The 21,256-nt window shown below is 43.1% G+C and overlaps 2 protein-coding genes across 7 annotated transcripts; one reads left to right on the plus strand and one right to left on the minus strand.

Moving 5' to 3' along the window:
- Window positions 1-560: 560 nt before the first annotated feature.
- psme3ip1 (proteasome activator subunit 3 interacting protein 1) lies at window positions 561-9,646 on the minus strand. Of its 5 annotated transcripts, XM_072695788.1 has the most exons (9): window positions 9,630-9,646; window positions 8,707-8,769; window positions 6,650-6,729; window positions 6,404-6,529; window positions 6,163-6,261; window positions 5,507-5,629; window positions 3,293-3,428; window positions 2,794-2,888; window positions 1,021-1,479 (listed from the first exon to the last, which is right to left on the minus strand). In XM_072695788.1, exons 4-9 carry the CDS (start codon window positions 6,516-6,518, stop codon window positions 1,271-1,273), a joined length of 777 nt encoding a protein of 258 aa, XP_072551889.1. In that variant the 5' UTR covers window positions 6,519-6,529; window positions 6,650-6,729; window positions 8,707-8,769; window positions 9,630-9,646; the 3' UTR covers window positions 1,021-1,270. The 5 variants fall into 5 exon arrangements, with proteins under 5 accessions (XP_072551892.1, XP_072551889.1, XP_072551891.1 ...); XM_072695791.1 differs by lacking the exons at window positions 8,707-8,769; window positions 9,630-9,646 and adding an exon at window positions 561-929 and having other exon boundaries at window positions 1,324-1,479; window positions 6,650-7,338; XM_072695790.1 differs by lacking the exons at window positions 8,707-8,769; window positions 9,630-9,646 and adding an exon at window positions 8,558-8,658.
- Window positions 9,647-9,815: 169 nt separating this feature from the next.
- Window positions 9,816-21,108, plus strand: rspry1 (ring finger and SPRY domain containing 1). Of its 2 annotated transcripts, none has more exons than XM_072695784.1 (15): window positions 9,816-10,225; window positions 11,578-12,091; window positions 14,427-14,479; window positions 15,635-15,747; window positions 16,266-16,392; window positions 16,884-16,942; window positions 17,082-17,148; window positions 17,259-17,390; window positions 18,222-18,337; window positions 18,428-18,571; window positions 18,793-18,904; window positions 19,082-19,184; window positions 19,360-19,512; window positions 19,668-19,772; window positions 20,016-21,108. In XM_072695784.1, the coding sequence occupies exons 2-15, from the start codon at window positions 11,730-11,732 to the stop codon at window positions 20,110-20,112; spliced, it is 1,743 nt and encodes a 580-aa protein (XP_072551885.1). In that variant the 5' UTR covers window positions 9,816-10,225; window positions 11,578-11,729; the 3' UTR covers window positions 20,113-21,108. The 2 variants fall into 2 exon arrangements, with proteins under 2 accessions (XP_072551885.1, XP_072551886.1); XM_072695785.1 differs by having other exon boundaries at window positions 9,817-10,225; window positions 11,768-12,091.
- Window positions 21,109-21,256: the final 148 nt, after the last annotated feature.

The following is a 21,256-nucleotide window of genomic DNA, read 5'->3' on the forward strand; positions in this document are numbered from 1 at the left end:
TGAAGTTTTGACTCGTTATAACCCTTGTTATTAACCTGGAAGTGTTTAAATAATTGTAATGGTGAGCACAGGTCTGATATGACACTAATCCAGTGGTTCCCAGGGACCTCCAGATGATCCACACTTTGGCTCCAACCGCAACACTCAACACAATGTCCTGGAGGGCTGGATTCCTGCAGTTTTAGCTTTTTCTGCTCAAGCACACCTCAACTCGCTTGTTAATGTCCAGGTTTCATAGATCTGTTAGAGCAGAGAAGTCATCTAACTGTGCTGATGCCAGCTAACCATTGCCCACTCCTGCCATAGATTTGTATTACTTTTCATTCCTTAAATAGTTGCTTGTAATAAGAGAGTTTAAAGGTTCTTCACACTTACACATCTCGATTACACATGTTTTTTTGAAGGAATCATAAGTGACTATTTTATGGTATTGCTCAAAGAGCCCCTTGAAGCACATTTTTAGAGTGTAAGGTACCGGTTTGAGAACCACTGCTCTAAAAACAAAAGCTTATTGAAATGGAACTAAGCACCAGAGAGAAAAAGAAGGAAAAAAAGCAGAATCACATGACAAATCAGCTTTTATTTTTTCTTTTCCTTTTGGCTGTAATGTCCCATCAAGTTATCACAGTCTCTTATCCTTATAGGGAACAGTTCATAAAAATTCCAGCATTTTTAGCATTGCAGCATTAAAAAAAAAAAAACGCTTCGAAAAGTAAACCAAGACATTTTTTCCCACATCTTCTGACCGGCACTGCCCAGAACAGTCTCCTTTCTCATCTGATGGTATTAGAGATATCTTATTGGTGTGACATATAGCAGTCTTCTCCTCGATCCACAGACGTCAGTCACTGTCCCCTTGGCCAATAGCACTGCAGAAGCCGCGGGGGCTGGGTGGAGGCGTCGTCAGGTATAGGTGCCAGAGGTTTAAACTGTATGGAATGTAATATGGGGAGTATGGGGGGAGGAGGGGGGGTGGGGGTCACGTTTCAATGCACAACACATCAATGACCACAATGGCAGTTATCATTAAAGAAGCCTTTAATTAGCATTAAGGCAGATAAAGAAACAGACTTTATGTTTAAAAACAAAAGCGTACACACAGCTCAAACTGAGACGCTCCAAATTACGTAGTACAGAGCGTCACTAGAGACTGAGCAATAATAGTGATTCACACAACTGAGAAGGCAAAGGAGTGCACCTAAGCCTCGAGATCAAAAGAGGTAATGAGGGAAAAGTGAGAGTGGGTGATTGTGTGGCTTTGTTAGTGTGTCTATCGGAAGAGCCTGTGGCGCTTTATGGGAGAGTTGGTCCCGTCCACGCTACCTTCGCTGTCGCTGCTGGACTCAGAGTCGCTGCTGCCTGAGTAGGCCCCGAGCCCTGGCAGGATGCCCACACACACTGCTGCGGAGGGCAGGTGCAGCTTGCCCCCCCGAGCCACCTCAGCCCTGGGTACCTGCTTCTGCTCACCCGTCTCCTGTTCTGAACAAACACATGCAAAAATGAACTCAGAAATACACACACACACACACACACACACACAAAATACAGATAATACAATACAGAGAATATTGAGACTCCAAGAGACTTCTGTTTGTAACAAGGCAAAGTTGTATAAATGCATATTCAGAGATACTGATAGAATGTCAAACTGTATTTATCTTAGCACAGCTGAATACTTAGAGTTCAGTACATGGAGCGGATATACAGTGAACCTCAAACACTGCAGTTGTCTCTTCATTCAAAGAAAATCCAGCATAACCAAAACAGAGCTGGAAAATGGACCAACGGCAAAACAGTTCTTAATGGTCCTGTCTTGTTATATTTACACCCCCAAACCTTACATAAACCCCACCCACTAGCAAAAACCCTAGTCGAAGCTGGCAAAATGGTAGAACGTGACTGCGACTTCAGAAGCATGTTGTGTTGTTGATACTGGAAAGCAGCTTATCACCTCCAGGGCGAAAAGTTATATTGTTATATTGTTATGTTGCATCTGGGGATTTTCCACCCTGACCAAAGTCACATACCTAATTTTTCTATGTTCTATTTATATACATCAGTATTCATACAACAACTTTAATGCTCAAAAACCTTCAAAAAAGTAGAAGTGTTTGTGGACCCCACTGTACTTTTTTTTGTCCATTTCTACTGATGGCCGTATCACAATGGCAGAAAGCCTTTTTTCAATGCCAGAAAGTCTATTTAAAATGATTAACCATTTAATAAAGTTTGAGACTAGTTAACTAGTGGAGTTCCATTCTTACTTTTACAGCATTCGGCCGGCGCTCTTATCCAGAGCAAATTAAATTTCGATCACGTTACACAGGTAAGTGAATGCAGTGTTAGGAGATTCGCCCAGAGACTCTTATCAGTGTAGCGTGGTGTGCTTGCCCTGGCTGGAGAACCGAACCCTAATCTGCGACGGTGGAAGCTGGTGTTAGATTTGCAATGAAGTTATGAACGCCCTACAGAAAACTGCCACTACACTACAGCTGGTGTAGAATACTGGGTACACTGCCTTCATATTTTTGACTAAAGCAAACCTGGGCCACCAAACATGATCTTGGCTCATCTACTACATTTGAGGGATGACTGTGTAAATATGATTGACTGCTTCCTTATGTCTCTTACTTGCAGCTAAATATTTCCTGACATTTGAGCATGAACACACCTACAAGAGATCATCCACATGAATATCACCACAAATTGGAGAATATTTAGAGCTATATGACATGTAACAGTCTGTTCACAATTTAGTCACAGGCTCCCTTAAGAGCCCAGCCCCCTGCCCACCTGTCTGACTGCCGTTCCCTGCTGCTGCGGCCGCCGTTGTCGTCGTCGTCTCCTCCACCTTCTGCTTCTTACTGCTCTCCGAGGATTGAGAGGAACTGCGGGCAGGCAAGAGACAAAACGACACTGAATGGTTGCCTAAATCCAGCTTCAAATTCCCACACAACTGTCATAAAACCTGCTGCGGTTCAGCTTTGGCCGTCTGCAGTGCTTCAGCTAAGAGGATGTCAAAATCAGAAGTGGTTAGTGTGAGTCACTGGAATCAGAACAAAATGAATTAGCACAAAAAGAAAGGGTAAGTGGCTTTTGTGTAAGAGTGCAGCCTTTTTTTGGTCTCTTGCGTTCTGATATTTAAGCACAATGACAGCATGTATCTGCAGAACAATGCGCTGAACACTGAAGCCTAAAAGAGCTTTCTAAAGTTTTCCAGGGATGTATGATATGTAGCCTGATCTCCCCAAAGTTTTACAGCTATTCCTCACCCCCCCCCAGCCTCCTTTACCTGCGGCGTTTAACTGCCCCGGCGAGCAGGTGCGCCTGAGACAAGTGGCTGGTCTTGTGTTCTGGAGGTTTGGGTCCTGCCCTTTTCTCCGGTTCCTTCTTCTGGCTCTCACCGGCTGCCAGCTTCTTCAGAGCACTGTGAGGGCCAGCAGTTAAGGAGAGCTACATGGTCAGCCATGAGGGTATTCATGGTCATTTGGACACATTTTCTAAGCAATTTCGGGACAGGCTCAAATAAGCCTTCTATTAAGTTCTTCTAGCACACTTACTCACAGCCCTGGTTCTGGAGGACCCCTCGCTCTGCACATTTTAGAGGTTTCCTGCTCAAACATATCATACTTCGACCCAGGAAGGGCTTGTTAATTAGCTGGTTAGGTGGACCAGTGATCAAAAAAGATCTTTAAAAAAATGTGCAGGAGGTGGTTTTTGCTGGCAGAAATGATCTCAAACAAGTTCAAAGATCAGTTGATGGAACGTCAGTCCAAACCACAGGCACGCCACCTTTCCAATCACCGAAACCAAAGCTGCTTTCTCTCTGAACAACTTCTCCTAAAGCCGTCCTGAAACAGTGACACACTTAAAGCTACGAAAAAAACCTGCCGCCACTGGGGGCTAAGCCAGTTGAAATAGGCCATACTGCTACATTACACTGAGGAGCAGAACTTCACAGCTCTCAGCAGTGCCATTACACACCGTTATCGTTCCCGCATGCCCGTCGAAGGGTTCTGTTGCCACGACAACGCATCCTCCAACCTCCTATGCGCAGGCATACCTGATTGGCAGCTGTGGGGGGTGTGGGGTGTATATCTGCTCTTCGAAGGATTGTGTCAGTCCTTCCGTGCTGGGAACGATGTCCACATAATGTGATTAAGTGCAAGCACCAGCTCAGCTTCACCAGTTTCTAACTAACCACAGCAGCTCCTAGTGCTGACAACATTACAGAAGTGCAGTCAGCTTTGCATAAATTAGCTTTTTTTTTTTTTGGGGTGGACATGATTTTTGCGCAAAGCACAGGAACACACTGCCTCCAAAAGTCTCTTATGTACTGATACAGCTCAAACCCAGCAGGCCCCTACACAAAAGAAGGCACCACAAATAATGCAGGTACACCACCAACAGGTCTTGTGGTACGTTTTACCGGAATCAGAGCAATTTCCACCTGGTGCAATTTAAACAGCAAACAAACAGTACTGTGCAAACATCAGACAGCACCTTCCAGTTACTTCGCCTTCAGTCAAAACAGCCATTACATACAAGTTAATAGCAAGAATAATAGCTGTAAGAGAGTGTGGATTCACTAGATACTGAAAATTTTTATATTTAATTATTGAATGAAACTTAATTCCTGCTTAGTTTACTGATGGAAAATACTGAAATCCTCCATAGATACTGAAAAAATCTGATTTCATATTTAATTGTTGAAGCTGTAAGAAGCTGTTCTGCTGTTTATAAATAAAAAATACTAAATACAGAACAATCTGATATTTAATTATTAAAGCTGTATAATTTCTGCTGTTCCCAGATGCTGAGAAATATTCTTTTTTTTTGGTTTCTTGATACTGAAAAATACTGGAACCCTCACTAAACATTGACAAATCTGATATTTTAATTAGTGACCATTTTGACTTTTGCACAGTATTGTGCCCAAACAAACAGCAAATATAGACTACTCAAATGCTTTGTGTATTACATTACTAAATTAGTCTATTTAATTAGCAAACTCTCTATGTGATCTAAGCAACACACACACACACACACACACACACACACACACACACACACACACACACACGTCAATGGAAACTGCCTGCAGAACCATATTAACACTATTAAGACTGAGAGCATGGGGACCCAATTAAACCATGCGTTCCCTACCAGACTAACCATAACTGTATTATCATTCAACCGTTCTCCAAGTCTCTGCTGACTTCCTCTCAAACCAGAACTGGCTCCTCGTTGTTTCAGGCCCACCGTGGGCTGCCTCGTTTAAGAATGTGAGCACTAACAAGGTGCAAGAGGCCTTTCTCTGACCTGACGACTAGTGTGTCTGACAGCTGCGTCTGTACCATCAGCTTAACGAAGACGAGAGAGCAAGCAGACGGCATCAGACGGAGCACCACTCCCAGGCAGACCTTCAAAAGTTGTGTGATGGGGCATGCGATGTGTGTGTACGTGTGTGTATATATGCTGGAAGTGCAGGAATGGAAAAGGGATATCCTATATTCCTGGATCTCTTGATGGTCCTCGTCTCTCCTCTGCTTCTCAACAAGAGATTGTTGCCGTGACACCTCGTCAAGAAAGTTAGACTCGTCCTCGTCCAGGCCTTTCACCATGTTCTCTGCGGAGAGAAGACAGACGCGCAAATCTTAAGGGCCAGGAAGTACTTTCAGATTGCCTTCACGTGAACACGACCCTGTGAAATGACCGCTGGATGCCTTGTGTACAGCTATTGTGCGGATCAAGTGACCTGCCCTCAAAATTAACTTCATATCAAAAGCAAAGGAATGGAGCCGCTGGTCGCCAGGGAGACTGCCGATGGGTTGGTCTCCAGGGATACGGAGAAGGAGCGGAGCTACGGAGAGCACGCCAGTCTCCCGTCAGCAGCCGCACCAACACAACTGCCCCTGATCTCCAATAACATTCAACTCTTCATGCTCACATACTCACTTGCTCGCTCTCTCTCTCTCTCTTTCTTACACACACACACACACACACACACACACACACACACACACACACACACACACACACACACACACACATTTGCACAATGGAGCCTAAATGGGGTCAGATAAAGATCTACAGAGACTAATCTGAGAGGTAGCAATCACAGTTTGGCGAAACATGAAAATGAACCGAGAGAGTTCTTACTAAATTTGAATTGCTCCTCAAACTCTTCCTGCTTCTTATCCTTCTGCTCCTGCAGCCTCTCGAACAGTGACCGAGGATCATACTCCTCCTCTGGGACCTCTTAAGGGTTGTGCAAATAAACACACACAGATAGAAAAAGACACACACACACAGGACAGATATGAGTGAAGTTTCTTTTGTTGCACAATCTGTAATGCTGGAGATCAGGTCACAGTGCCTTCTGGCACACAGACCATCTCACCTTCAGGGTCATCTGGCTTGCGGACCTTCTCCCATTCCTCCTGCCGTTTTTTCCTCTTCTCCTCCAACTCTGACTCTGAAACAAACTTTCGGCTGAGGTCCACACCGTCCGCCATGGCTGCAGCGCCTTTATGGAAGAGAAACACAAGAACACACCACAGCCTAAGCACATCCGACCAGTGTCTTAAATCCTTAACAGGTCACACAAACTATCCCTAATAGCCTTAGAACACCCATTAAGACTTACCTCACTGTGTCAGTTTTACCAAGTGGAATACCGAATTCGGTTCATGGACTCGTCCGGTCAACAGCTTCCGTGCATCAGAGCTGAAAAAAACAGTAATATCTCTCATAACACATTAAAAGCGGCACGCACCACAATATCAGTACATATGCACTATTTTGGTACTTGGCACATGTCCTCAACTCCCATATCGGTGCATGATGTTCCTTTATTGTCTTTTATACTTGTACAGTACAATGAAATTCTTCTCGTCACATATTTTAGCTTGGAAAGCCAGGGTAAGAGCACAGCATCACCCATACAACAGCGCCCCTGCAGCAGGGAAGATTAAGAGCATCGCTTAACCCAGGACCCGGGTTTTAAACTACAACCCTGTGATCATTTTGTGTGTCTTGTATACAGTACAGTACATTGGGCTGGGCAACAGGCAACAGTACTTCTTGTTATCTTCATTAACCACATTACTCAGCTTCTCTCTGTCTCTCGTGGATATCATCAGTACTTCTAGCATCAGTATTTCTCCCTGACCAGCTGTTTGCTGAATGTAATGCAGTGCAGTGTGTGAAATTTTCAATAAACATCAGTTGTACTTTTGTAACAAGTTTTTGATAGTATGTTTTTAAGTGCAGTCCAAAGATGAATCAGATGTCAGAAAATAAATTAATACATTATTATGAAGTCATAAACATGCCATATCGTCTTTACCACTATACTCTTGTAGCGGTTCGATTCCCAGTTGGCGCACTGGTGGCTTAGCAGTTAGAGCTCCGGGCTATTCATGACAGAGTTGTGGGTTTGATACCTGGGCTTGGCAAGCTGCCCCTGTTGGGCCCTTAAGCAAGGCCCTTCAACCCCTCGTTTCCTCATGCACTGCAATGATGTTTACCCACCACTTTGAGCACGTGTGCTCACTGCCTGCTGTGTGTGTGTGTGTGTGTGTGTGTGTGTGTGTGTGTGTGTGTGTGTGTTCACTGCACGGATGGGTTAAAGGTGGAGGCCAGATTCCACCTGTGTCCAGCACAAATAGTGTACACGGGTGTCCTGTCTTGTAGTTGCCTTAAAGCGCCTTGAATAGAGTAGAAACGAGGGTGAATGCCTCCCTCTAGTGGTGGTTTCAAGCACTGCGCGTTCCCGTCATTTTCAGAGTCAATGTGCGTCGACACACGTTTCTGACTTGGGCACTTTGCCTGCCCAAAAGAATACGGAGAAATGCACAAACACTAACCTGTAAATAGTTTTTAGATAAAATATATCTTATATATTCAAACATGAACCCATAAAAAGGCTTTCTATGATTTATTCCCAGCTGTGTATGCACTGGGGCCTTCTTATTCTGTGTCAACTAGTGCTGTGCGTCTGTCTGTGGGCACACAATAACGCCTAATAATGAAATGATTATACACTCCATACATTCATTCATTCAGTAGTTAATACACTCAATCATCGGCTGGAGCAGCAGGCCTGATGCAATCCTTTAAAATATTCAGTGGCATTTCAGCTACGTAGCGACGGCCTAGCATGAATACAAGCAGCAGCATCACAACTGCTAAAAGTGGTCTGCAGGTCAACGACATTACCGTGAGACCAGAAACGACGACACAGCCAGTAAACAGAGCAAACCTACATAACGCAATCAGCGCCGACAGGCATGGCTACGCTGGTACATCCCACGCAGGCTAGTGCTACCTAACGGTAGAGCTGAGAAAAATAGAGGATCACATGCAATCTAATATGCAGTCAACTGTGTCTGCAAATACGTAAGATGCATGATATTACATGGTGTTTTATTACACAGCATTAAACAGACTGTATCCGACACAGTCCGTAAATCCATAAGCATGCTATCTAGCTTGCTAGCTAGCTATCGCACTGCTAGCCAGTAGCTGCAGACAGCAGCTCGCACATACACACCAAGCACGTGCAGTGAGACCGTCCCTTACAGTCCACAGCACTGACGAACACACGCTAAAACCATGAACCTGTAAGCTGTTCTGTACATTTCAGAAGATCGACGAGGATATAGACGCAAAGTGCACAATACACAGAAAATACATATTTACCACCCGCTCCTGTGCCACTGTAAATGTTGTCCGTGTTCCGCGGTTGATCATCAGATGTGATTCCTACGAATGAAACATGGGAAATGTAGTATTAATAGGAACATGGGCGCGTGTAAACAAAAACCCTGCTTATTCTGGTGTAATAATAATAACAATAATATGTATATGTATGTAATTTACTGCACGCTTTTTATGCATTTTAATTTGGATATTTATATTTAATATTTGATGTTTTTTTTTGTTTACAATGTTTTTTATCTGCTCTTGTGATCTATCTATCTGTCTATCTATCTATCTGGTTGCTTAAAAAAAATCCAGGTATTCTAATTATCACATATAAAACTAATCTGTCTGTTAATCACACGAGTAAAAAAAGCTGGTTGCAAGGAGGGGTTGGAGCTGGGGGTCTGGGAGGAGGTCATTTGCTACATTTTAGACTGTAACTAGTGCTCTTGTGTTCCCGATAAATAATAAATCAATATATAAAATATTATAAATTATAAAATATTATAAATTATTATTTTAAAAAGCTAAATTTATCGACACGCTCCCAAAATGCGAGGTTCCACTAGTAAATATGACACTGCGGGGCTCTAGTCGTCAATACAGTAGCTATATCTAGCTATAGCTAATTCCGACATGACTGGCAGGAGCGTTACAGCATGTATTTGAGCATTTTCGGTGAATTCCGACTTTCCGAGGTGGGGCATGTCAAAAAACCTCCCAGTTCTGTTGTAAACCAGTTGTATGTCAGTTGTTTAGCAGCAACAATGTTTTTTATTAAAAAAACGGCAAATAAACTTTAAACTATTCCCATTGTTTAAATAATAATAATAATAATAATAATAATAACAATTACAAAAATCTCATGATGTTCATGTTTCCGACCAAAACCTCTCAAACTGAAATCACGTCGTACTTACGAGCTCCGGAGTCCGTACGTAGGAACTTATCTAGGTTGCGCTGAGCGAAGGGGGCAGACAGCGGACACTCAGCATACACTTTTCTACCGTTAATTACAGCGACTCTAATTACCGCATGTATCAACCCGTCTGCAAACGACGTGAGCAGTGAAGTTGTTTGAATGGGAGAGCTGCGGGTTGCTGGGAGGGGTTGGGTCTGGGAGGAGGTCGCTATAGAAATATGTGATGAGCTCACAGCTCCGCTCGGACTGAGCCTCTGTAACGGGCTCTTCACCAGGTTATGACAGAAACATCTCATGGCTCGACACGGAGAGCTCGGTAGCTAGCCGCTTTGGTGGATTTCCAAGGGGACACGTTAGACGGTAGACCAGTGCCTCAACAAATGCTGGCTTCAGACTGGTGGCGTATTCATGTCTGTGGGCTTACGGCTAGTCGCGTAGTAGACTGCTAACAGTTAGCTAGCTAGCTAGCACTAGCTGTAGCTTCAGCGAGACACTTCCTGTAGCGCTCTCGGGCTGGGCCTGGATACCAAGTGGCTACCGCTGCTCTCGGAATAAGGAAAACAGCGCTGGAGAACTGCTCTCTTAATGTTACCGGTAGGTCATGTGTTTTGTTTAGATGTAGAGTTTAGTACCGGCCTCTCTTCCTTAATCGCAGTTGTTTTTCGCATGGCTAACGCACTATCCTACATCTATGCTAGCTAGGTACTTCACATTAGCTGCCTAGCTGGCTGTGGGACTTGCCGCTAGCCGCACAGCTAGCTAGCTGACGTGAATAAAAAACTTGGCTAGCAAACGTTACATGTTGGAACAGGTTCGGTCTAAGCGCAAGTTTTTTGGAAGAAGGGAAAAGGGACAGTTACTGCTTAGTAAGTCCGTAAGGCAGCGTGAGTCAGTCTGGGAGCACACGTGTGCTGTTAGGTTAGTCAGCTATTAACGTTAGCTAGCTATTTATATGTGGAGTTTGCAGAGGTGGCAAATCCAGGTCCAGAAAGTAAGAATCCACCCCCGGATTTGGTTCCAGCTGCCTGAAGGTCCTGCTGCAGCAGCAGCGCCAGCCAGCCACTGTGTAAAAACCATGTAGTGGATCTTTACTCTCTGGACCTGGATTTGCCACTTCTGGGAGTTGGTTAGGCGAACATTAGCTAGCTCTGCTAGCCTATATTGTTGTTTTTCTGCTGGTCTGCTTGGTAGTCTTTAATTTTTAGCAAGCTTGTCAGCCTGGTAGACGGGAAAAGAGTTACTTTTTAAAAGTTTAATCTCATGTTTAGCATTCAAAAACCTTTACAGACGTTAAATGTCAGATTATTTAATATGTAGGTAAGCTAACCTAACTTGACCCAAGTCGGTTAGCAAGCTTTTATGTTACTGCTTTCATACTTATACTGAATAATCCCTATTTAGTTTAGACATCTTAATATTCTTTAGTTTTGAGTCTGTTGATGTTGACAAACTTTGGACTAGCAGTTAAGGGTGTTTTCTTAAACAAGGTTATTAATAATAATAATAATAATAATATCATCATCATTATTATTATTAAGCTCTCTCTAATTAGATCTCTAATTCCAACTCTGGTCCTGGTGGACCCCCTTCCCTGCACGTTTACCCTAGTGTTTACCCTGTTCTCAACAGGCCTGATCTATTTAATTAACAAGCTCTTCATGACAGTAGCAAACCACTAAAATGTGCAGTGGAGGGGGTCCTCCATGACCAGGGTTGAGACCCGTTGTTCTATTTGTACCATTTATCATTGCTAGTAGTACCACAACTATGGTAGTGGATGCCTCTAGTGTTGTAACCAACCACCTAACTTCAAAACTGAAAGCACAGCTCCAGTTATGAAAGGAATGTTTATGCTCTTTAGTCTTGCTTAAACTGGACTACTAAGCTGTGGGGCAAGCTGTTTAACATAGTTGGATGTGCACTCATCACTGTTTATCTCCACACAGGAGTAAAGCACTTCCTGGTGTAGGATGCTTGTTGACTGCAGCACTAACGCTGTCGCTTCTCTCTGCTCGGCTGCTGACGGTCTGCAGTAGCGCAATGATTGACATGCCTCTGCTGCCCGTCCTGAGGTGCCTCTCCGAGTCCTCCAAATGATATGATAGTAGCCACCTGGATTGCATTCTGTGCCAGCAGGAGCCTTGCGCGGGTTCTACGATTGACCGTAGAACAGCTGCGGACTGTAGAGTTCTGGCCAAGCTTTGCAGGCAGTGGAGCCATGGGGAACAGCTGTGTGTGCAGAGAGGACAGCGACGTGGAGGAGGGAGCGGCGCCTCGCAGGCAGCTGAGGCGAGTGGACAACACTGCCGCTGATCCCCCCGAGGCCAGGAGCAGCCGGCCCAGGGACCCCGTCCGACCACCCAGACGAGGCCGGGGGCCACATGAGCCACGGCGGAAAAAGCAGAACGTGGACGGCCTGGTGCTGGATACACTGGCTGTCATCAGGACTCTTGTTGACAAGTGAGTGCATTTTTAGCCTAAATGACAGCAGGAAGTGAAAATACCTCATTAAGCTGGAAATATGACTTCAGCAAATTAAATAGGGTTTTTCTGTTTCTCTTCATGACTGTTGTTCCTCATTCTTCCGTCAGTGTTTTCCAGAATGAGGACACTAATGTAATTCATACTGAGTATTTATTATTTTTTGGAAACTGTGCTTTTTGCTCTACATACATTATTCTTTTCGGTTTTCGGTAATGATGGCACATGCATTTTAAGAGTTGCATTTAGTTCCTCAGCTTCAGGAGTAAATGGAGACTGGCAAGGCACTCTCACTGTAATTTTTAATGAGGAAGGCCATTACTTATTTATTTATTTATTCATTTATTTCACATAGCGTTGCCTTTAATCTTAATTTATTACTGTAGCATTGTGAATGTGCCAACATTAGCTGCTCCTCATGTTTGTCAAGTCAAGTCAAGTGGGTTTATTGTCATTTCAACTACATACAGAGTACACAGTGAAACAAAACAACGTTCCTCCAGGACCATGGTGCAACATAGACAGTGCATACAAGACACAAGTGCAACACAAACAAACAAGTGCGGACAGACAACACAGTACAGACAGAGGATAATAAATAATGACTGTAGTGTGCAAGTTGTGCAATGTGCGATAAATAGAGTCCAGTGAGGTAGTAAATTTATTAGTGCAAATGCTTTTAATGCATCGGCATTATATCAGCACTCCCTGTATGTTCTCTCACCTTCCCACATGATAAACCTACACGGATGTCCACCAGCCTAAATTAATATCTCATGGCGGATGCTCACTTTTTTAATGTTTAATTTAGATCTGTTGGATTCACAAGTTCAAGTTCTTGCAAATGAATGAACCCCTGAGCACCAACACCGGCTTTACTGTGCTCAGTCTGCTTTATAGAGATGCTAGTATGAGTACTACTACACCATACACAAACGCGCACACCTGCCGACATCTGTTGAGGTGTACACCAGAAGACCACATAGACACACTGACAGTGAAACACCTTCTTTTAACCTTTTCTTTGTGTTCTGTGCTCTGAGAGGCAGAGCTTATGAGACAAGAGATGAAGGCAATGAAGTGGCATGTATTGGCTGTGAATCACCAACCTCAATCCTCACATGCCATCAACATTACTCACTGGGCAGTACGCTTTGGCGATAGCGTAAATTTAGACAAACCATTATCGTCAGAAGAACTATAGCCAGGCACCTGATGCTAGGCTACAGATGGTAAACATCCAAACAGTAGCAGTTTAAGTTCTGCTGCAGAGGCTTAGTGTCAATATCTAATGTTTGCTGGCTCACTTTGTCAATGATGTTGACCAAATGTACACTACATAGACAAGCCCTACTTCTGTTTTATGAAGCATAAACATCCTAGAAATCACTGTCATGCTGTAGGTGTGCCACAGCTGCTCTTTTGTCCTCTGCCAGCTTCCATTTATTTTTTTTTGGTCAAATACCTCCCGCCATGTGATTCAGTAGCTAACCACTACAAAAGTGGGTGCTAATTAGGAATCAAGATAGATTTTCTCCTTAGTTTGCCAGATAAATATTTTATTATAGTTTTGAAGGTGCATGTTTTGGGTGCTGGTGAATCCCTTCTGATTCAAGGCTTTTACTTTGTTGTATGCATGCCAGTGGCCTGTTACAGTTAGCCAAAAGATTATAATTTGCATGGTATTGTTGCACATCTTAAATCATTGAGATTTTACAGTGTCAGTAATTGTCCCAGGGCTACTGGGCAGGTAGAGTAACCAGGCACCAGGGTCTTAGTTAGATTAGCCTGCTCTGTCACTCTTCCCTTGTTTCCGCTGCTGTTTTACCTCATTTTGTAGCTTTTGTGCTGTCACAAACATGTGGCCTTTGCTGCACTGATTGATGGTATGGATAACGGAAAAGACCTGTAAAGCTGCGCAGTGTAGAGAAGAGCTTATTCCTCCACTTGGGAGTCCATGTGATGATGCTGTAGTCCCGGAGGCCTACCTCTGTGAGAGTGTTCAGCTGTCACCACACAGATTTACCGTTCCAGGAGCAGTTTGAGAGATGGATGGGGACATCCTGCAGCCAAAACAACCAAAGCAGCAGCAGCAGCTGCAGCAGCCTGACTCTGTCTGCCCTCCAGTATCTATCGATCATCTTGCTTTGCATCTGTCTATAATATCATTAGGATTTCATATGTGCTGTTTAGACATGCCAGTAATAGTGTGCTAGAATTTTTAATTAGCTGGAAAGGCAGAGCAGAAGTAGGTGTTCAATGTTTTGTCATCTGTTAATTTTTTCTTTCTTTTTTTTTTTTGTGTGTGTTCTAGTGACCAAGAGCCGCCTTACTCCATGATAACATTGCACGAGATGGCCGAAACTGGTGAGTAGAAATGCAGCAGAAAAGAACACCTCACACCGCTTCCTTTACAGACGCTCAGACCTGTGCTGTGTGTCGTCTCCATGTCTGAGCTGGAGTCCAGCCTGGGCAGTCCTAACCTAGCCAACCCCTGCTTAAATAATTAGCATGTTACCCAAGTAGCGGAAGCTGTGAAAATAGCAGGGTATTAGGAGTGACTGGCTGCTGCCTTTGACAGTTCTGACCTTTACTGCCATTGTCATGACGATGCTAGATTTTGTTGCTGGAGCTAAAGTTGATTTGTGGCTCAGCTGCACTTTTAAGTCCCTTAGGCTGTTGATTTCAGACTTAAGTTACTGTGTGTGTCTGTTATGTGTCTAAAAAGCATGCTTGTTTTTCTGGGTCAATATGCAGTTTGTTGGTGGTGGGGGGGGTGCTCTACTATCTTTTTTTTTTTTGATTGTATCGAAGACAGACTTGCAGAAACTTTGCGGTGCAGCAAGCTTCCTGTTCTAAAGTAATTTTTTTTTTTTTTTCATATTAATCACCCACACTTGTTCCAGCTTTAATTCTACAACGTTCCTAAAGCACTCTCGGCCATTGTTTGGGTCTTTATTCACCAGGGCCTTGGCCACTGTGGATTTTATTGGGCAATGGAATTCAGCTGAGCTGGTCTTCACAACTGGCCCACCTGCTTCTTTATCTATCTGATTGCCAGGGTTTCCATTTCTATTGACTTTATTTATACATACATCTGTTGCTTGGTGGGGACTGATGTGGTTTGGCTTTGGTGGCGTCAGGTGGCTGGTCACGCTAGTGAAGCAAGAAATGCATACAGCAGCTAGAGCAATAGAGCACCGCTCATAAAACTATCATCTGGCCATTTCTCATTGGTGTTTGTCCGTAGTGACACTCTTAACAGTTTGCCTTATAGTCCAGAAAATGTTAGTGATAAGTGGCCTAGTTGATGGACGCTGTTATCATTTGCCATTCATCCCAGTTGAATCAACTTAATGACTGTCATTTTATTTTTGGAGATAATGACACATTGCATATAGCTAGTCAGTATTGTTGCACAGTAGAGGGACAGATGAGCAGCACTCATCTCTTAGATAAAGGGTGAACCATTTGCAGTGGGTTATATGCTGTTTAAATGCTTTTCTCTTTGTGTCTTTGTAGATGATGGATGGCTAGAGGTGGTGCAGTCTCTGATCCGAGTGATTCCTCTGGATGACCCGCTGGGTCCGGCTGTGATCACCCTGCTGCTGGACGAATGCCCTCTGCCCACCAAAGTAAGTATTATTGCATTCCACACACACACACTCACTGACACAGTGCCTCACATCAGATGCAACAGAGACATGGTTTTACATTCTGAACAGATATATTGATTCTGAAATTTCAAAAACTAAATCAGCATCACGTTTTAACAAGGGATGTCTTATCAAAAAAGAGGCACATTAAAATTCACACACCCACAACATGTCTAGTCCCTTTAGAGAAGTATTGTCAGTAGAATATGTCTCTGAACCAGATCAACATGGGACCATGCCTGGGTCAGATGTGAAGGGCTGGGGCGGCACCTGTGTAGCATGTGCAGGAGGCACAACAATACCTGCTGTGAATTCTCTGGAAAATTGCTTGCTCTATTCACACATGGGCTCACTCTGACATTACCTTGTACTTGGTAAGGTAAAGTCTGAGTAAAGCTTTTCTGGGTAGTGTACAGAAAAGCTCAGTTACTGTGGGTGTCTAAAAAAGGGACTTAGGTTTTTCTTTCTTTTGTAATGATGCCTTATGCCTTGCCTAGGATGCTCTGCAGAAGTTGTCGGACATGTTGAGTTTAAGTGGAGCCGTGGCTCGCCAGGATGCCCTCATCCCCGCCAAGCATCGCAACACCACTGCAGTGCTGGGCTGCCTTGCTGAGAAACTTGCTGGTAAACTATTTGCATAGACAACTGTCTAAACAAGACTCTGCATATGTGGATGTGGACACATGAGAAAGATGCTGTATTATATTCGCTTGTTCTGACATTTAATAGTGTGCACACTGATGCATGTCAATACAAGATGATTCCACATCTTTTATCATTCTGTTTACTGGTGCAAAGCAGCTCTCTAGCATTTCCAAATTGGGGTAAAAGAGCTGAGTCTGCAGTCAAAGAAGTTGTGTATTGGGTATGATGCTGCATGCTGCAGCCTCCCTCTTAGACCTATGGCCATGCTCAGACAGATCTGCTGAGCCCTCTAAACACACACACACACACACACACACACACACTCATTCAGAGTGCACCCAGGGGTCTCTGCCCTTTTCTTGCTGTCCAGTGGTTTCAGTGTCACGAAAAGTCTTGACTTCTCATTTTGCTTTGGTAGCTAAATGCTTGCCTAGTCTCTGTCATTTGAGTCCTTACTCACTGTCTCTCAGGCCCAGCTAGCATTGCACTCCTCAGCCCAGGAACCCTGGAGTATTTACTGGAGAGCCTGGTGAGAAAAACTTTTTTTGGGTACATAGCATGTGTCCTTGCTTCTATGATGTTAACACATACTGTCACAGAGCTGTGATTCAGTTCTTCAGGTTCTTTTGTGTTATCCTTGTCTTATATTGTTAATTTTTTCATTCCAGAGTTCTGAGGCCCACCCCACTGTAATGCTCTTTGCCCTCATTGCTCTGGAGAAGTTCTCCCAGACCAGTGCGTCTCTCCTATTGTTTTTTTTTTTTTTTTCACATTTCACACATTTCACATATTTCACATTTGGGAGCCATGAAGAATGGTCATGAGTATTGCTGTTGTGGTTTCAGGTGAAAACAAGCTTACCGTATCGGAGTCCTGTATTAGTGATCGACTTGCTGTCTTGGAGTCCTGGGCAGATCACACAGACTATCTTAAACGCCAGGTTGGCTTCTGTGCACAGTGGAGCCTTGACAACCTCTGTGAGTACTTCCAGATTTTCTATAAAGAGGTAAAAATAAAGAGTAAGGAAACACAGTACAGTCTATAAGTAAGTGTATACTGTGGTGCAGTTTAGTTGTTTTTGGCATCAGCAACTATCATCATTTGCACAGCCACAGTTCTTGTTTCCCTGTCAAGTCGTCCATCTAGTCGTGCGTGCTAGCTTGTTCTCGGTCTCAATTGTTTTGATTACTATACGTATATAATATCATGGGCATTGAAAATATTTTAAAAAAGTGCACAGTTTGCTGGCAAGATTGGTTTAAAAAAAAAAACTAACCTGGTTAACAGGATGAAGATCTGGATGTATGATTAAGAGAGACTGGAGGTAACATTGTCATAAAATAATAATAATAAAAACAGCAGTCTTTGCAGTACAAAATATATATTTTGCAAACCATTTTTCTTTGTATTCTATTCATTTTAAACAAACCTAAAATAGATAAACAAATCTATTATTTCTATAATGTTCTAGTATAGTTTTGGTTATTGTATTACTTCTTATCAGTAACTGTTTTAAATCTACTAATCAGAACATTGATTTACTCTTATGTCCCTTTATTTTAATAGAGGTTGCCCAATTAATGGTTCATCCAACTGAAAAATCACTCTTTTGAATTGTTTGGGAAATAATAAATCAATATGAAGATAAAAATCCTATATAGAAAAGGTTACTTATAGACTGGATTGTGGTGTGTAATTCTTGTTTCTTTATGTGTAAGTGTAATCCAGTGCATTTTATTTTCAGCAGATTCAGTGTCCGCTGTTTTGTTGTTGTAGTGTAACCTAATGTTATAATCCTTTTACTTTAGTTCTAAAAGATGGTCGGCAGTTCACGTACGAGAAGGTCAACCTGAACAACATTAACGCCATGCTGAACAGCAATGATGTCAGTGAATATCTAAAGATTTCTCCAAGTGGATTGGAGGTGAGAAGAAATAACAGATCTAACTGTAGATATATATAAAAAAAAAAATAAAAAAAACACAAATGCTCACGAGTGCTTACTTATCCTCAGGCACGGTGTGATGCTTCGTCTTTCGAGAGTGTGCGCTGTACGTTCTGTGTGGACTCAGGGGTTTGGTACTATGAGGTCACGGTCATCACTTCTGGAGTCATGCAGATTGGCTGGGCCACTAAGGACAGCAAGTTCCTCAACCATGTATGTCCTTCCATACAGATGAAATATGAGTAAACATAATGAATACAAACAGAAATGCATAGCAAAAGCATTTTAAAATGGTAAACTAAATTACAGTGTCAACTATGATTCAATATTAACATTCTTCTCATTCTAGGCGTAACACGTAAAGCTCATAGCTCATAAGTGTAACTGCTGTAGAGAATTTACACAGTCATACTGTTGTGTCTTGTGTTTGGTAGGAGGGCTACGGGATTGGAGATGATGAGTACTCGTGTGCGTACGATGGCTGCAGGCAGCTGATTTGGTACAACGCTCGCAGTAAAGCTCACTCCCATCCATGCTGGAAAGAAGGTTTGTAAAGTGTTTCAGTTCATGTTTCTTGGCCCTTAAACATTTAGGAACCCTAACCCATGACCTTGCAATCAGTGAACACGGTAAAACTTTCAGAGAGTAATAGAAATGTTCAGTATTTTAGAAGCTTTTTTTTAAATTTTATAGGGGGTATAGTGAGTGTTCTTTGTTCTACAGGTGATGCCATAGGATTCTTGCTGGATCTCAGCAAGAAGCAGATGGTTTTCTACCTGAATGGACACCAGCTTCCTCCTGAGAAGCAGGTGTTCTCCTCTGCCACGTAAGCAAACCAGCCTTGTTTCCTGTCTTTTTTTTCCAAAGAGTGCAGATAAGCATCCTCACAGCTGTCCCAGTTTGCATTCTATAAGCTGATGAGTGAGTGTTAATGCAGCATGTTTGTTTGTTTGTTCTGCTGATTCCAGTTTCTCATATTTACACCATGTTCCCTCCTTTAGGTCTGGCTTCTTTGCGGCAGCCAGTTTTATGTCCTACCAACAGTGTGAGTTCAACTTTGGGGCCAAGCCCTTCCGCCACCCCCCTTCTGTTAAGTTCAGCACCTTTAACGAGTTTGCCTCGCTTGCATCCGATGAGAAGATCATCCTTCCCAGGTATCTTTAGATGCTGGACGCTAAGGAGTTTTGAGCAAAAACCAGCAACTCCTAGTGAATCTGTTATGTAAATGTACACCACAAGCAGTATTCTCATGTTGCTTTGTTAACAAGACTCTCTTTTCCTCCCTCTTTTCAACTCTGTTGCCTCTCAGACATAGACGCCTAGCCCTTTTGAAGCAGGTTAGCATCAGAGATAACTGCTGCACCCTCTGCTGTGACCAGATGGCAGACACAGAGCTGAGACCCTGTACACACAGGTACAGACAAATGGAGAAATGCAGTTGTTATTGGTGAAGGCCTTTAGATAATAATTAAAGTGAGAGCTTGCAGGTCTTACTGAAGACCTGAGGTTCAGATGTTTATCTGTTTGCATAAGAAAGAAACTTGCTAACATTTGCTTAACTGTATTGGCTCAGTGCTGGATATTTGCTATCATTTGCATTTTTTCTTGCAATAATAACTAATTAATGCCTACCTGTGTGTGTCTGTCCTGTCTGAAGTGGGATTTGTATGGAGTGTGCCTTACAGCTGGAGACGTGCCCCTTGTGTCGTCAGGACATTCAAACACGAGTCAGACTCATTTCCCATGTGTCCTGACACCAGCCCAGAGCGCCAGGGCATGGACACTCCCCCTAGCATCCATCCCATCCAGTTCCCTCTGTTTAAGAGATCAACCTGACCAGTAGAACCATGATGCTGTTTCCGGACTGGAACCCACAGCTCAGAATGTTGTGAGGAAGGGTGGATGGGACCTTTCCTTCTTCTAAAGACAGAGAGAATTTTTTTTTCATCTCTTCAAGAAAGGAGCACATCTGCAAGATGGTCACACCCTCCCGCCAGACAGGATGAGAGGGCTGGAAGTAAACCTGGGGAAGTTGAAAGGTTTCTGAGAAGTTCAAAGCATCCTTTCCAGAAACATGCCATATAAATGCATGTCTAATAGTACGTGCATTGCATATACAATCTGCCTAGGACTCGCTCCCCACAGGCGCTGAGCAGCAGCGCCTGCATATCTCTGTGTTAAATGTATCTGTGACTCTTCTCATGTTTTAGTCCAACTAAAACCTTAAGGCTCAACAAGAAAGACAGCAGTTCCCTAACTACTTTATTTCCACACTGATGCAAATGCCTGACTGAGACACAGATTCAACCTAATATTATCTTCGATCATCCTCTTCTCTCCGTCTCTGCCGTACTTGAAACAGTTGTGGATTGATTCCCTTGCATTGTCAGTAGAATGGAAGTCTTGATGGATTGAAAAGCTGTGATTGCCAGAGGTATTGTACAGATTTGCATTGAATGCAATGGAAATCCCATTTAGTATCACCAACTAAACTTGGAGTCAACGTTCAGGTTTCAGTAGTGCTCATCAAATGACCTGAAAGATTCAAACATTTGTCTTGCTTACCCTGATTATTTAAGGAAGATGCACATATCTCTGTCTTGGATACTGAGAGCGAAATGTGAAACGGTTAGTGTGAGGAGGCTGAAATCTAAAGAGCTCCCAAAGATCATAAGATTGACTGAATTCAGAATCATTCTTTTTCTGAACTGTGATGTTTGTAATAAACATATGTTTTACGTGTTGCCTAATTATTTGTTGTGACTGATTTATAGAGCTGTAAGAACTTCAGATGTGGTCCTTTTAAGATGCTCAAGAAGGGCTAGGACTAATAGGGGAGGGGAGGGGAGGGGGGTTGCAATTAACTTTAAGTAAGATACCAAATCGAAAAATATGAAG

This window comes from Salminus brasiliensis, chromosome 13 (genome assembly GCF_030463535.1).
Source record: "Salminus brasiliensis chromosome 13, fSalBra1.hap2, whole genome shotgun sequence".
Taxonomy (NCBI): Eukaryota; Metazoa; Chordata; class Actinopteri; order Characiformes; family Bryconidae; genus Salminus; species Salminus brasiliensis.

Excerpts from the sequence above, each read along its gene's own strand:
- psme3ip1 (XM_072695788.1), bottom strand. The coding sequence starts at position 6,518 with ATGGCGGACGGTGTGGACCTCAGCCGAAAGTTTGTTTCAGAGTCAGAG. Across the intron at positions 6,262-6,403 it reads CAAGCCAGATGACCCTGAAG|AGGTCCCAGAGGAGGAGTAT; the intron begins GTGAGATGGTCT and ends ACAACCCTTAAG. Across the intron at positions 2,889-3,292 it reads GGGGCAGTTAAACGCCGCAG|TTCCTCTCAATCCTCGGAGA; the intron begins GTAAAGGAGGCT and ends GCCTGCCCGCAG.
- rspry1 (XM_072695784.1), top strand. The coding sequence starts at position 11,730 with ATGATAGTAGCCACCTGGATTGCATTCTGTGCCAGCAGGAGCCTTGCG. Across the intron at positions 18,572-18,792 it reads ACAGCAAGTTCCTCAACCAT|GAGGGCTACGGGATTGGAGA; the intron begins GTATGTCCTTCC and ends TGTGTTTGGTAG. Across the intron at positions 18,905-19,081 it reads CCATCCATGCTGGAAAGAAG|GTGATGCCATAGGATTCTTG; the intron begins GTTTGTAAAGTG and ends TTTGTTCTACAG.